Here is a 16,714-nt window from a genome sequence, read left to right as displayed (position 1 = left end):
AAATAAATGAACTTCCACTAGGATGAAACGGAGAATTCTCCCCAAACTAAACTCTTGATTAAACATGCGAGAACGAACCTCTTCGGATAATATAAACAAATAAAGGGAAAGCGGATCACCTTGTCGAAGTCCACGCGATGCTGTAAAAAATCTTTTGGAGCAACCATTCAACATTACCGAGTAAAATGGAGAAGATATAGCATTACACACAAAACTCCTCCATTTCTCAGAAAAACCAAATCTACAAAGAATCTCTAAAAGATAACTCCAATTTACTCGATCATATACTTTAGCTATATCTATTTTTTGCATTACATATCCACCTCTTACTTTTCGATTCATTCCTTGTACCAATTCTTGGGCCAAAGAAATATTGTCAAATATAGATCGACCCCGAATGAATGCTGCTTGCTCAGGAAAAATAATTTCATGAAGAATCGGAGCCAACCGAAACACCATAATCTTTGCCATAATTTTATACACTACCGAACATAAACTTATTGGTCGAAAATGACCGAAACCCAACCTTTGGAATTAATACCAAATTTGTGGCACCAAAAAAAGTCGATAACGACTACCCTTCAAAGAAATCCTTGGCCATTTCCAAAAGATCAAATTTAACAACATCCCAAGCCAACATGAAGAAGCTAGCTGAAAATCCATCTGGCCCCGGCCCACTATCCGCAGGAATAGACCACAGTGAAGACTTAACCTCTTCCATTAAAGGTGCTGAACACAATGCCTCATTTTCCCCCAAGGTAACAACTGATTCAATTAACTTCAACCCAGCTGAATCTCATGTCACTTGCTCAACTGACAACAGATTTTTATAAAAATCTACTGCCCCTTCATGTACCTCATCTGTTGAATTTAGAAAAGTATCATCAAGCATACTCATCCTCTCTTTCTTCTTATTCTTTTTCTTTATTCTCATCATAGCATGGAAAAAACTTGAATTAGAATCACCTGCAGCAAGCCACTTCACCCGAGATTTTTGACAAGCTAGTATCTCCTCACGGTGCACCCACTCCAAGTGATCTTGTTTACACTTCAACAACTTAGCTTCAGCTTGGCAAGAAAAATTACCTGCAACACTTTCCTCCAACTCAATAATCTGGTCTTCCAATCTTTTCAACTCCACATCCACTCGACCAAAAACATATTTGTTCCATTTTTTCAACACCCATTTAATAATTTCAACTTATGTGTTATTCGCACCATTACACAATCATTCACTCTAGTATTCCAGACCTCTTGAATAAGAGGAATGAACCCATCATGGGAACCCCACATACGAAGAAAATGAAAAGGCTGAACAATCATTTCTTGATCTCTAATAAGCTTCACCATCATTGGAGCATGATCAGAAGAAGTACGAGGTAAATACATGACATGAATATCCCCAAAACAATTTAAAAACTGAACATTAATGAGCACCCTATCCAACCGAGCCCATATTCTTCTTCCACCTAACCTTCCATTACACCAAGATAAACAATTTCCTTCGTAAGGAAAATCCAACAAAGCACAATCATGAATACATTAATTAAATTTTGATTTCGCCCTAGATACTCACAAAATTCCTCCCACCTTTTCACTATCATTTTGAACAATGTTAAAGACCCCCCAACAAACCAAGGACACCCACCAGGTTGCTGACTTCTCAGAAAATCCCACAGCTCCATACATTTAGCTCGGAAACAACTTGCATAAACAAAAGTTGCAAGTACCCTATAACCACCATGGACAAACCACCCACTAATAGCTTGATCCAACATTGAAATCAACTCAATTCAAAATCTGCAGCCCAAAAAATCCAGCCTTTTCCCCCACCATTCACATTACTTAAGTGAAACGGCAAACTCATCCATCTTGCCCATCTACTACATTTATTTGCATCTAGTTCATTAAGCTCATCCTCGACTTCCCCATCAGTAACAAGACAACTCCTCACTTCCTCCTCATCCACCTCTTCTGTACCTAAACCACCCAACTCTGCCAAACCCAACTCAAATTCCAAAGCCTCATCAACTAGACGCCGGGAGCTTCTAGTTTTAGATTTTTTGGAACTTTTCATAATTTTAAACTCCATCTCCTCCTCTACCATATCACACCAATTTTCTTTTTGCCTTGAATCTTGTTCTAAACCTCCACCCTGTTCCGCATCAGATACATCTCTCTGAATATGAAAACCCGCATTCATTTGCTCACTATAAGTCAACTCCACTTCAACGTCCTTTTCTAGAGCAATTGGACAAGAATTAATTACCACCCCCAACCGTAACACATACAACGTTTCCTTAGAGACCTCTGTATTCATCACTCTTCTATTCCGGATGGATTCAATAATAATCTCTCACCTCGACTTTGAAACATTTCCATCACCCTTCTCAGCATCTGGAAGTTGACAATTTTCCACTCGATTCCCTACAACCTTCCAAACTTTTTCCCCTTGACGTTTTTTACCTTCATCCCTCATATCAACCTTCTTATCTTTTCTATCCCCTGACTTCCGCTCCTTGCTCACACAATTAAACTCCAAATGCCCCTACCTCCTACAACACACACAAAACAACAGGGTGGATTCAAAAATTACCTCTTGGTAATGGCTATAAAGCCAATCCGGAGGCCCCAACCAAAACGACTTCCGCAACGGCTTTGAGACATCAATCTCAACACACATGCGACCTGCCTCTGGACGAGTTACATACGTCGTAGCGTTATCTCTCCTCAAATACCTACCAAACCCATTACCAATACTATTCAACATTGATTCTTGAAAATAGTTTGGCGGCAATCCCAGCACGGTACCCCATGAATCTCCGAGTTTCCCCTCACCATCACATTGATAAAATCCTCTTCTCTTGACATCTGCTCTAAAACATTCCTTGGGTTGCAAAGTTGCCCCACCACTGGTTGGGACTTTCCTCCCTAACGAGCTTTGATAAAATCCCAAATGTGGTCCAGTGATGGACAATGCCGCAAGAATTTCAATACCACCGAATAACGAAATGGTTCAGCAGATTGTTGAATTTCAGCCTTTTTAAACAGGAAAAACATTTCCCCATCCTGAAAACGAGGTTCCCGCAGAGGTATACCAACCTCCGGAAGCAATTGTGGCTTTGAGACCACCACATCCACGAATGCCCTTACAGATGACACCCCTGCAGAACGCAGGTTCCCCATCAATGGTACCGACTGTTCCACTCGCGAAATCCCATCACCTTGCCCTACCGGCGGCAGCAAATGGCCAAAGGCACAACCATAGCAAGAACGCCCTCTCTCTATTTTCGCTCTCTCTCTATTTTTCGCCCTCCAAAAAGTCTACCTAGAACATTATGTCAGCTGTTAGGCCACTCAAAAAGTCTACCTTAAACCTCCTTTGTTGCGGTAGGGAAAACCTCAACAAAGACTGCAACATCCAATCAAGTAAACTAGTTGTGGGCATTCTGTGGGAAGGCATTATGGTTTTTTTTTAATGTTTCTTCATCGTATGGGTTATGCTTTTTTTTTTCTTTTAATTTCCATAGAGTATCACATATACATCTTCCATGCATGCATATGAGGAAGAAACATTTAAAAAATAAAACTGTTTGGTTTTTGTTATAAGGACTTTTTTTTTTTAAAAGAGAACAGTATCCCAAATTTATTATAACTCTCACTTGTGGTGGAAGAAAATTGTGGTTATGAAATGACATTTGGGGGTTACAAATCATTCATGAAGGACACCCAGGAATAAAAAGCTAAAGCAAATAAGTGGTACAAACTTTCTACATAACCAAACCACAACATACATCTAACTACAAAACATAGCGAAGATGATATACGAGCATACAAGTTCAAAGGCCTTTGTCATTGCAACCTGCAACTAAACATCTGCTCACACCAAAAAGCAAACAATTAATCAAGGAAGAAACCAGTTGCAAGGAGATAAATACCTCACCGCGAAATACGTAGATAAAAAATACCGATTCTATCCATGCGAAGAAGACCCCTCAACTTACTGGGCAAAATATCTTTGTCTTCATTCCAGTCCATGTTTAAACCCCAGGCTCCCTGTTTAGCCAAGAAATCAGCCACAACATTTCCTTCACGAAACACATGATTCACTCTATAGTCCATACCTCCCAGATAATTTTGAAGCATTTTTCAAGAAACATTTAAAAAATAAAACATCTTCCATAGATTATTATAAGGACTTTGTTGTAATTTTTTTATTTTTATTTTTATCCTTGCATGTTTGGTTTTTGTGTTTATCTTAATCTGACATAAGCAATTATAAATATTGTCATTGAATCATTATATCTTAATTATTTCCAAACAACAATCAGCACCATGTCCAATGCGATGCCAGAAAATTGACAAGTCATTAGCTACTATGACGATGACTTGTTATATTTAAAAATGACATGAAGAATATTAAAAAAACTACATTTAATCCCTTAAAAGTATAATCAGTTAGGATATTTGGTTAATCTTCAATTCGAAACATGTGCATGCACTCTTGATATGAACCCGCGGCAGTGAAATCCCTTGAACCCAAAATCAATTTGAAAACTCTCCAAGAAAGCCAAAATCAAGTCAATGTATGGAAAATCTAAACCTGATGAGAACTCATTTCAAGAACCTAGATTATATTAAAATCTAGACCCGTTGAAGAACCCATCTCAAGAACCCAGATTAAGAAGGAGGAACGTCACAAAGGTTGTGATTTACCTTTGATAAGTTCAAAAGTTCAATCAAGAATAAGAGGAGATAAACTCAACTCACAATGAATAAATTTATCAAATTTCATATAACTTCTTAAAATGAGGCAACACAACACAGAGTATTCAAACCAAACCTAATTAAAACCCTAGCCAAAATAATGCCCCAACTTCCAAAAATACCCCTGAGTGAACAGTGCCGCGGCTACAATACGATGCTACACTAACTAGGCTACAGAACTAACCCTAACCCTAGTTCAATAAAATAATAACTTTACCAACATGCCCTTGCATAGGCCCCCCTTAAGTCCTTCATATAATAAACTCAATTATTGTAAACTAATAAAATAAGTCCTTTAAATGAATCAAACAAGTTGAAAGCCTTCAAGTGCCCAAAGCCTTTAAGTCATGTTGTTGCCCTCTTCTATAGCTTATCATATGAATCAAAACTTGATCTTCATTCTTCAAGCCCATCTTAAATGTTGGGCTCCTGCTAAACTCATCGCAAGTGGATTGCATCAATCCTTGCATTGCCTCCTTGATCTTCTTGGCCCATCTGAAAGTTGCAAAAGATCTTTAAGGCTAGGCTCACCTTGGTTCCCATCATTCTGCCTTTCCTCAATAGGATTCAACCTCGAATCTCCACCTGGATCAAAGGGAAAATAGTTAGTAACATTGAAAATAGCAGGAACAGGATTCTTACTTGGACGATCCCTTAGATATGCTTTTTCATTAATTCGTTCAAGAATTTGAAAAAGTCCATCCAAGCTGCTCCTGTCATCAATAGGTACAAGTGTTAAATCTAAAGGAGTAATTGGATTAAGTCTATAAACAATTTCAAAAGGTGAAAATTGACTAGTAGCATGAACACTCCAATTATATGTAAACTCAACGAATGGCAAATAATATTCCTGCAAATGTTCATGAAACATATCTAAAGCTTTCCTCACACCAAAATGACCACTCCAATTATATGCAAACTCAATGAAACGCACATAATACTTCCGCAAATGTTCATGCAACAAGTCAATGTATGGCAAATGATACTCACACAAACGTTCATGAAACACACCTAAAGCTTTCCTTACACCAAAATGACCACTCCAATTATATGCAAACTCAATGAATAGCAAGCAATACTCCCACAAACGTTCATGCAACACGTGAATCAATGACAAAAGATACTTCCACAAACATTCATGCAACACTTCAATGAATGGCAAATGATACTCCCACAAACGTTCATGCAACACATCAATGAATAACAAATGATACTTCCACAAACGTTCATGCAACACGTCATTGAATGGCAAATGATATTCCCACAAATGTTCATGCAACATAATAAAATTCTTCATTTCACCAAGGTTACCCAACAGACCACCATGTCTATCACACACAAGCAACTTACGCATAAAACTAGTAGGCATACAAAATCTTTTCTCTCTAAATAAGTATCAATCTAGTTTATAGAATTTACCAAACGATGCTTTCTCACATGTTCTATACACACTAGCAAAGTCATCATCATTAGCATGCAATTCCTTATCATATTCAAGTCTCAACAATTTTGCATCTTAAATGAAGATAAAGACATACCTTCTTGCTAAAGTATCAACCACAAAATTTTCCATACCTTGTGTGTATTTGAATACATGAGGAAAAGTATCAATACAATCCTCCCACTTAGTAATTCTAGTCAGCAACTTACCTTGTCCATTCATGTGTTTCAAGCACTCATGTTCTTGAAAGAAAGGTCGGTTAGAAATTGTCTCACCAGGCACAAAATCAATGTAGTACTCTATCTCTCTAATAGGTGGTAATCCACTAAACACATCTCTAGGAAACATGATCTTATATTCCTGCAACAAAAAGACAACAACACACGCAGAGATACGTCAAGTTCGTTAGTATTAAGACTCGCCTTAGTATAAAAACTCATTTCTCTCTTTGTTTTTCTCTCACTTTCTTCACTCTTTCGTTTCTTTCCTCACAGTTTTTCTTTTTCACTCTCTTTTTTACTTTCACTCTCTTTTTGCTTTTCACTTTCTTTTTTTCTATCATTCTCTTTTCCTTCATCTTTTTTTGAACTCTCGACCTGACAATTGTTTTCCAACTCATTCTCTCTTTTTCTTGAGGTTTCAGCCTCACCTTCATCTTTTCCCTTAGGTGGTTCGGTCTTCCTCTTTGTTACAGTTTGATCATTTTTGTCCCACTTTGGTTTCCAAGGAGTATTAGAAACCAAAGTATACCTTGATGTACCATTTCTTTTCAACTGCCTCTCCACCTTCATAGCCATATGTACCATGTCCTCTACCTCCACATAATGTTGCAAATCAACTTCATTGGCTACCTCCCTATTCAACCCACTCAAAAATCTAGCCATCGTGACCTCCCGATCCTCCACTACATTAGCCCGAATCATAGCCACCTCCATCTTCTTATGGTAATCCTCTACACTCCTAGACCCCTGTGTAAGATTTAGTAGTTTTTGGTAGAGGTTTCTATAGTAGTGGCTAGATACAAATCTCTGCCTCATGATAGCTTTCAACTCTCTCCAAGTTTCTACAGGCCTCTCAAGATTCCTCCTCCTATTGGTCACTAATTGGTCCCACAAAATACTAGCATAATCAGTGAACTCAATTACCGCCAACTTCACCTTCTTCTCCTCCGAGTAATTATGACAATCAAACACCAACTCTATTCTTTTCTCCTACTCTAAATAAACTTCAGGATCAATTCTACCTTGGAAGGATGGTATTTTCATTTTGATACTCCCAAGGTTCTTATCTACTCCATCTTGACCCCCTGGCTTTGCCCTAAGTCCTCTTCCACGCCTAACTCCTCTATATCTACCCAATCCAACTTCAGATGTGTTAGGTCTTCCTCATCCTCACCATACTCTCCATTCTCATACTCATTCTCAATACTAGGCTCACGTCGCCGCCTATCTCTCCCACCTTGCAGATTTCTAATCATTGCTTCTTGATGATCCATACTATCCCTCACTTCACCCAACACCAAATTCAACCGCTCAAACTGTTGTTACAGGATTGCAACACAAAGGATGAGTTATCTGCATCCCCTTTTGTGAAGAGCCACTCCGGTGAGACATTGTAAAGTACTGCACAAAAGAATGTTAGTAGAAAACCCCACACACTCCCTTACGTGTTTACACTCAAATAGTGGCACTCCACTCGTGTTACACTCTTAATTGACTTTTTCTCGATAATAGTCTCACACTTTCTTGCCTTTTACTTCAATAGTTTTCCCGCTGAAGTTCTTTAAGAACTAATTAAACTAAATCAAAACAATACAACCTTGTATTATTCCAACCAGCAATAAGTTCAAGAAACAAGAACAAGAAACAAGGAAGGAATAAAATGACATGAGACTCAAGGAATTTATACAAGGGAAACAGTAATTATAAAACAAGATACCAACTAGAAAGATGTATTCAGCCCCTTTGATGAAAAATCTCAATCAACAAATGTATTTTTTTCTCTTTGTTGTAGCTATGTTGCAACCTTTGAATATGCAACCCTTTTTTTCCATTTTTTTTTATTTTTTTATTTTTCGAATTTTTTTTTCTTTTCTTTTCTTTTCTTTTCTATTCTTTTCCTTTCCTTTCTTTTATTTTCTCTTTTCTCTAATTCAGTCACAAACAGCAATATTCAATTGTGAAAATCAAGCAATTGAATTCAAGCAAACAATAATGGACAACAAAATAGAAGAGAATCAATGGAACGGCACTCCAAGCAATTGACAAACTTAGAGATGCATTAAACCCTAGAATTTTGAAACCCTAAAAGATGCAAATTTCAGCCAAATCCAAAACCCTAAGAATTTCGGCAGCCTAACTTTTGTTTCTGCATTTTTTTTTTTCTGGCAACCCTAGAACAATGTAGCCCTAGAATTAAATTTAAGGATACTAGAAATTAAAAGATAGAATCAAACTCGATTGGAAACCTTGCTCTAAATACCAAATGATATGAACCCACGGGAATGAAATCCCTTGAACCCACAATCAATTTAAAAACTCCCCAAGAAAGCCAAAATAAAGTCAATGGATGGAAAATCTAGACCCGATGAGAACTCGTTTCAAGAAACTAGATTATATTACAATCTAGACCCGTTGAAGAACCCGTCTCAAGAACCCAGATTACAAAGGAGGAACGTCACAAAGGTTGTGATTTACCTTTAATAAGTTCAAAAGTTCAATCAAGAACAAGAGGAGATAAACTCAATTCACAATGAATAAGTTCATCAAATTTCATACAACTTCTTAAAATGAGGCAAGATAGAGTATTTAAACCAAACCTAATTAAAACCCTAGCCAAAATAATGCCCCAACTTCCAAAAATACCCCTGAGTGAACAGTGTCGCAGCTACGGTACGACGCTACACTAACTCGGCTACAGTACTAACCCTAACCCTAGTTCAATAAAATAATAACTTTCTCAACATGCCCTTGCATAGGCCCCCCTTAAGTCATTCACATAATAAACTCAATTATTGTAAACTAATAAAATAAGTCCTTTGAATGAATCAAACAAGTTGAAAGCCTTCAAGTGCCCAAAGCCTTTAAGTCATGTTGTTGCCCTCTTCTATAGCTTATCATATGAATCAAAACTTGATCTTCATTCTTCAAGCCCGTCTTGAATGTTGGGCTCTTGCTAAACTCGTCGCAAGTGGATTGCATCAATCCTTGTATTGCCTGCTTGATCTTCTTGGCCCATCTGGAAGTTACAAAAGATCTTTAAGGCTAGGCTCACCTTGGTTCCCATCAACTCTTCATGATCGATGTTAGATATTAAGTTTGGTATAAACTTGGTTAGGTGTAACAACATCTATGTTTCTAAGGTTTGACATTATTTAATTACTTGTCCTCGAGTTATTGTTTTTGAAGGCCTAAAACAAGGGCAATTCGATGTTAGTTTTTCATGTAATTAGGTTTCTTTCCCACTTAAAAGTCCAAATCTGAAGATGGGTGCATGTCATAATTAAAGTTTTAAACCAACACTACAAGAAAATTGCTTATTTGTAGTCAGCTATCTCCTACTAAAATGACTATTTTCTACTAAAATAAGTTTGTTTTCATCGTAAATAGTCATTCTGGTCATAAATAATCTGTCACAAATGCTCATTTTTCTTGTAGTATATATGAAGTAAGTTATCCAAATTGATCTTTCAATTTTCACCTTACAAAAATGAGTTCTAATTTGGCGTTGTTAAGCTAAAAGAATAAACATGTACATATACAAATATAGCACATATGATTTGGTTTTTGGATTGATCAATCCCTCTATGTCTCATATTAAGGTTCTTAGTTTCTATGCTTTCAATTTTGGCTTGGTCGCACCTAGGCAATGTTTGGGTGATGACATAGGTTAAGTGTAGGTTGCAACCCGGGTGTCGCTTTGGTTGCACCAATCAGGCAATGCTTGGACGTTTATTATAGGCCAACTTTATCATCGACTAGGGAAAACAAACTATTTATGGCGACACTACAAGAAATATGATCTTTTGTTATGAATTTTTTTCCCAAGATATAAACTCATGGCAAATAAAGAGCTAATGACATGAAAAACGTTCGTGGGAAAAGAAATGACCTTTTAGCATGAGATACCATCGACAAGTACAACTTTGTGGGATAAAAACCTTTTTGCAGAGAAACAATGATATTTTGCGGCAACTTTTTATCGTCGCAAATAGTATTGCCAAAAATCATTCATATTCTCGTGGGTCATTAGTTTTTGTGACGGTGTACTTACCTTTTGCGGCAACTTTGTCTCTCCAAAAATAAACTTACCTGAATTATTTTTTCGAATTCTGGGTAGTTATTGTTGCTGCAAAGTGATTAGATTTTGCGGTAAGAACAACCCGCCACAAAAAGATATTAAAATTGGATGCGTTTGGATGTTGAACTGAGTTAAGTTGAGATGAGAAAATATTGTTAGAATATTATTTTTTAATATTATTATTATTTTGAGATTTGAAAAAGTTGTAATGATGAGTTGAAATGTGATTGTTGAAGGAAGCATTCATCGACGACCACTTCGAGCTGGCTGAGCAGCTCTACTCCCAAGCCATCGCTCTCAACCCTACCCAGGCCGAGCTTTCCGTGATTTGCAACAGTTACCAGCAGAGCTACAAATTGACTTGTAGTATTTTCTTTTTATAGTCAAGGTAATAAATTATTATAATAAAATTATGAGTGGTAGTATGGTTTTAAGACATTGCCTTTGGTTGTTGCCTACTGATCAGAAACACATAATTTATGCTGATAAATGAAAGAGAATATTGTTGTCAGTTTTTATCTTTTTCTTTTCTCTTCGAGTTTAGCCAAATGCTGAAAACATATCCAACATACTCAAACTGGTCAAGGATATCATGGCAAGGCAATTAGCGTTCATTAGGATGTATTGGGATCTTTTGTTCAATTTCTATCTCCATTGAAGTAAAATTTATGTATGCTGCTGCTGCAATCCTAAGGACTCTTATATGTTCTATAATTTGTTTCTGTTTGATGCAGCGCATTCAGATTGAAGGAATAAAAAAGGTTCCATGGTTTTTGAAAAACTATGTTCCAGTGAAGCATAGAGAAGGTGTGGAAGTGAATTTGGATGATGTTTGTGCAGTTTTTGATGATATTGAGGTTGGCTATTCTTTCCTTTTAACGAAGAAATTTTCTAGTGCATGTTAAGGGAGTTCTCTGTTTTCATTGTTTCACTATTAAAACTGGTATAGTAAGTTACTAACTTCAGTGCATTAAACTTTAAATTTGGGCCTTTAGAGACCATTATGCACTTTCTCTTTCTACAATCAGAAAACTATGTTGCTGAGCAGTCAGAAAACTATGGGGGTCCTCTGATAATGAACGCATTCGAGATGATTACACTATCGCAGGCCTTGAATTTATCTGCATTGTTTGACAGGAGGCAGGTAGGGTTATCATTCCAGGTTCTACGCAACCATATGTTTAAAATACAAGTCCTTGACTACTTTTCTAATTCTACTATTCCACAATCCATAGTCTTTGATGCCAGTGTGTTGAAATCTTAAGAGCAAGTGTTACTAATTTCTCATCTGCTCATATACTTTTGCCAAGAAGTGCAGACTGCTTCCTCTGTATTTTACTGAGCTAATTGTAGCTAATTTATTCATAGCTCTTTTATACTCTTGGACTCTGGTCGAAACTTTGTCCTCTAATGTGCTTACTGTCCAGAATTTGCAATTATGATACGAGGGATGGTGTAATTTAGAATACTATGAATCTATGAAGCATAACGATAATGGTTTTTTGTTTTTTGTTTGTTTGTTATATAATAATTTGGTTTCAATGGGTTGTAAACTGATCAAGGTAAGATATATTATCTTAGGGATTTCTTTTAAATAAAAAAAGGACTATATTTTATATAGGCATTCTTTTCTAAAAGGCACCTTCATTGCATTTGCCTCTATGCTACCAATTCTATCAGGTCATCCTAAGCAGCCTTTTCTCAAGATACTTTCTTCTTGCTTTTCATAAAACTTTTCACAATTGTCGCGTTCCTTTCACTCTGGTTATTATATGATCATATATGTCTCACGCTTTAAACTCTTCTAATAAACGCCACTTGAAAATGCACATGTACAAACTGCATTGCAATCAGTATATAGGCCTTACAGGTATTATAGTTTGGTCATCATGTATAAATAGCTCGATATGCTAGGGGGTGGAATGAATATGTTTGGATTAAAAACACCTGGTACCAGACTTAGCATTAGGGTGTGGAATGAATATATGAATATGCTGGAAATACATCTATAAAGGCAGACTTAGCATGACAAATTATCCACATCTTTCTCATCCATAATTTGTTTACTCCATACTCTGCCGCTTTCATATGATATTAGAATTACTAGCCCCATATGTGATTCCAATCTCATATTTGTAATTGAAAGGGAGATATTCACAATATGCATAGTATGAATATGCATGTTGCTTGAGGATTTGTGATTCCAATCCCACTTGAATGTTCTTATTAGTGCCAAAGCACAAAACTCTTTATTGCTCTTGGGTTCTCGCTAGAAGTTTTTCTTTAAAACATATTAGCACAATTTTAGTTCTTTTTTCGAAATTGTTATTAGTGTCAATTTGAATCTCCAAGGTTTGTATATAATGTTTTAGCTCATGTTAGACAATTTTTTATGATCATTTTTTGCTCATTCTCATTTTTTACAATTTTTTTCCTTTTGTAGTGAGCGAGCAATATCATATGGTTGCTTACTAGATTTTTTTTCCATGTACTACCTGAGCAGTGGGGTCTTTTCTAGAGTTCACTAACGATGGGGATGAAGTGGTGAGTTTGTAATAGTTATCCGATTGTAGTTCTGCGGTGGTCATCATTTTCTAATCTGTTTTTATTAACATATAAAAGTAAAAATTATACTTTGGAACGAATCTCAATGTCCTAAAATTATCCAGCATGGAATGTAGCTGGATGAAGATGAATTATTTTGAAGTATTGGAATTAAGTCATAGAGTTGTAGTGAGTTTGTAAAGTATGATGATGATGTTGGTTTAATAGACAAATTTGTATATATTAAATGTATTGGGTATATATGCCTTATGCTTGAAAGACCATTGTATGGTTGTATAGTGGCTGGACAGATTTTGTACATTGAATGTATTGTGTGAACTCTTACTTGTTCCTTTTCTGTTTGAGTGGATAAGTAGAGGAATATATTGTGATTTTGAGCTTATGTTAGACAATTTTTCATGCTCATTTTTGGCTCATTCTCATACTTTTTTGCTTTTACAATTTTTTTTTTTTCTTTCTGAATTCTTTTAGCATTTGCCGTGAAAGAAACTCGTGCCAAATACATTTTTTTGCAGGAAGAATTTTTTTCCACCAAACGTTCTAGTGGTAATACTTTTATCCACCAATACCTCTCGCTGTAATTGCTTTGGAGAAGGAAGAAGGGGGGGTGTTATGGCGAGTTAGCATCACGATGATAAGAAGTGGTGACTTGGAAGGAACTTTGGAGAGGAGGTTTTCTTGTTCCTTGTCCTTTTGTGCAGTGTGTGATGATCATGAAGAGACTATAATTAGGAATGTTATGGGTACATGGTGACTTGTCATGCAATCCTACAATATCAACTAGAATTACAAATAATTACAAATATTGTTTTGTCGCAATATTATAGAAAGTAATGATATAACCAAAACTTCTGAGAAGGTCTAACCTAGAAAGTCAATACATATATATGATGCAACGTAAATACATTATGCAAGTTTTTATGGGGAGTAATATTTTATATTAGGGAAAAAAAGTGTTCCTTGGATTTGCAGAGGCCTATCTCTAATTGCTTGTGATCCTTGGAGGTTAACGTACGGCTGGTTAAGCATGACCAAAGTCCTAATGGTCCAAGCTGCCATATTGCGTCTTTCTCTTCCTCTACACATTGCAAAGCAACTGCTATCAGAGTTTCCATCTTACCCTTTTCGTAACTGCTTTCCAGTATTGGGTCAACGACCTCCTCAAGCCAGGAAGCCATTGCAGCCGCTTCATTCATTTTTTCCCTCACCCAAGCAACCAACCTTTTGGGTTCTGTCTCCCCTCCACTATCTATAGCATGGACACCCTTTGTTGGTACCTTTCCCGTCACCATCTCCAATACAACAATTCCGTAGCTATAAACATCCACTTTGGAGGTGATAGGAAGATTGAAAACCCACTCTGGAGCCATGTACCCTCGGGTTCCTCTTATTCTTGAGAAGCTTGCCTTCTCGAGGTTTCTATTTTGTAACTTAGACAACCCAAAATCTGCCACCTTTGGTTGATGGTTAGAGTCTAGGAGTATGTTCTGTGGCTTTACATCACAGTGTAAAACCCACTCCAAGCACTCTTCATGCAGATAAGCTAGGCCTTTTGCTGTGCCTAAGGCAATGTCAAACCTTTTCTTCCAATCAAGTGCATGGGATGAGAGGTTTTGGGCTAAAGTACCATGTTCCATGTACTCGTACACCAAAAGTCTATGCTTTCCCTCTGTGCAGTACCCCCACATCTCAATTAAGTTGATGTGGTTAATCCTCCCGATGATGCTTACTTCAGCTAGAAATTCACCTTCTCCTTGGTTAGATTCATTGATACACTTGATTGCTGCAACTCGATTGTCAGGCAATACCCCTCTGTACACAATTCCTCCTGCACCTCTTCCAATCTCCTCATTAAAATCTTTTGTCGCCTTCTTGAGCTCAGCATAGGTAAATCTTCTGAACCCAGTGACAGCAACAAGATAGCCCTGTTTGTCTACACTAGAATCTTTCTGGGTTCTACTCAAGAGACACCACATCAAAAAGATACAGATGATTTCAAGTCCTCCAACTCCACATGCAAACCAGAGCATGAATTTTACTATCCCATTTTCCAGCAGGCTTCTCTTATACCGCGTTCTGTCACTTGAGCAAACGAGTCTGAAATCTTGTACAGAATTTGCGTAGGAGAAGAGATTGCTTTCAGGCAGTTTTAAATAGAGTTCACCTTGGAAATCCGGCGAACGATATCCATTACGCAACCGCATCTTGGCGTAGCAACTTGAATAACGATCTTCTCGGAAGAAGGTGAGATGGAACGCTTTGCAGTCACACCGTTGCAAACATAAATTCTTACATTCATCAAATGTGGAATTGGACCACTTCTCATAATCATAACCAATGAATTGAACATGGGGTAACATCAGGAAGCCAGACTCATTTCTATTGCAAGAAAGATCAAACTCGGGTTCGCACCCGTCAGACCAGTCGGTTAGATTTTTCATCTTATATCCTGGGAGGCATGAACATTTCCTATCAGAACCAACAATATAGCTGCAAAAGCTATTTGCCCCGCAAATACCATATATCTTGCAAGGGCTCTGTATGGCTTGCCAAGACACATACCACGTCTGCCCCTCTTCGTCCCAACTGTACAATCGAACATCACCATCATAATCAATTCTTAGTCTTCTGAGAAGCTTCGGCCCATAGTCGGCTGCCATGAAAGTAAAATCATCAGAAGAACTGAAGTTCCCGAACGTATCAAGCACTGCAATCCGACTGTTGTCGTCCGTGTACCTTACAATCCACGGGTCTGGCCAGTATAGGCTGGAATCCTCAAGACTGTCATACAGAAGGCGGAGGAGGTTGTTGTTATCAAAAAAGAGCTTGTAAAAACCAGAGGAATAGTTGGTCTGGCTTCTGGAGGAGACGAGACTTGTGTTTCTAGTGAGTAGTTGTTGGGGAAGAAGGGTGTCTGTTGGGAAATAAAAGCTTTCCCATAAAGTAACACCTTCCATGTTCTGTAGGACAAGGTTACCGGTGTTGTAGAGAGATAAGTGTACTGAGGAGAGTGACTGAGTGTTTGTTGCCCAAACTGTGAACTTTCCAGAGTCGGATAAGATAAGATTACCAGTTTTGAGGAGAGAGAGCTTGGAGCTCCTTCCATTAACGGGCTGATCACGGTTTGCCATCCAAATTACAGTCTGAATCTTGCCGCGGGATGGCTTATTGAACCATATGGCATAGCAATAGGCATTATCACCCACGGAATAAAAGCCAGCAGAGAAAACTCCATTAGTTGATATCAGAATGTCTTCCGATTTCTCAATTGAGAGGGATGTGCCTTCATGAATGGTATCCAGGCTTGAAGATGAGAGTAGGAGAGAAAATGACAAAGATAATAGAAGAAAAAAAACTGGAAAATCCATGGTATCGGATGCCTGGGCAACTACCGCTATAAAATGTCGTCTGGAATGAATGGGATGGAGAAAAATGAAGAGAAACGAAAAGCAAGTCAATGGCTGTTTTGGGTTGGAGAAATTTGGTAAAAAAGATAAATATATGTTTGGATCAAAGCGCAAAAAGTGCTAAAGATTTTGGAAGCAAATTTTATATCATCATCGTTTAGGGATAGTCATGACCAAGCCTAAGCCAAAATCACGTGGAAGAGTTTTTGTAAGATTTAGAACGTAAAACTTAGTG

At 37.5% G+C, this 16,714-nt stretch overlaps 1 protein-coding gene across 1 annotated transcript; it reads right to left on the bottom strand.

Annotated features, from left to right (window-relative positions):
- Positions 1-14,007: 14,007 nt before the first annotated feature.
- On the bottom strand, positions 14,008-16,413 carry LOC121242161 (putative receptor protein kinase ZmPK1). The gene has a single exon (XM_041140059.1). It carries the CDS (start codon positions 16,201-16,203, stop codon positions 14,008-14,010), a length of 2,196 nt encoding a protein of 731 aa, XP_040995993.1. The 5' UTR covers positions 16,204-16,413.
- Between the last annotated feature and the right edge of the window lie 301 nt (positions 16,414-16,714).

Source organism: Juglans microcarpa x Juglans regia, chromosome 8D (genome assembly GCF_004785595.1).
Source record: "Juglans microcarpa x Juglans regia isolate MS1-56 chromosome 8D, Jm3101_v1.0, whole genome shotgun sequence".
NCBI classification, from domain to species: Eukaryota; Viridiplantae; Streptophyta; class Magnoliopsida; order Fagales; family Juglandaceae; genus Juglans; species Juglans microcarpa x Juglans regia.
This window is presented reverse-complemented; position numbering and strand designations above follow the sequence as displayed.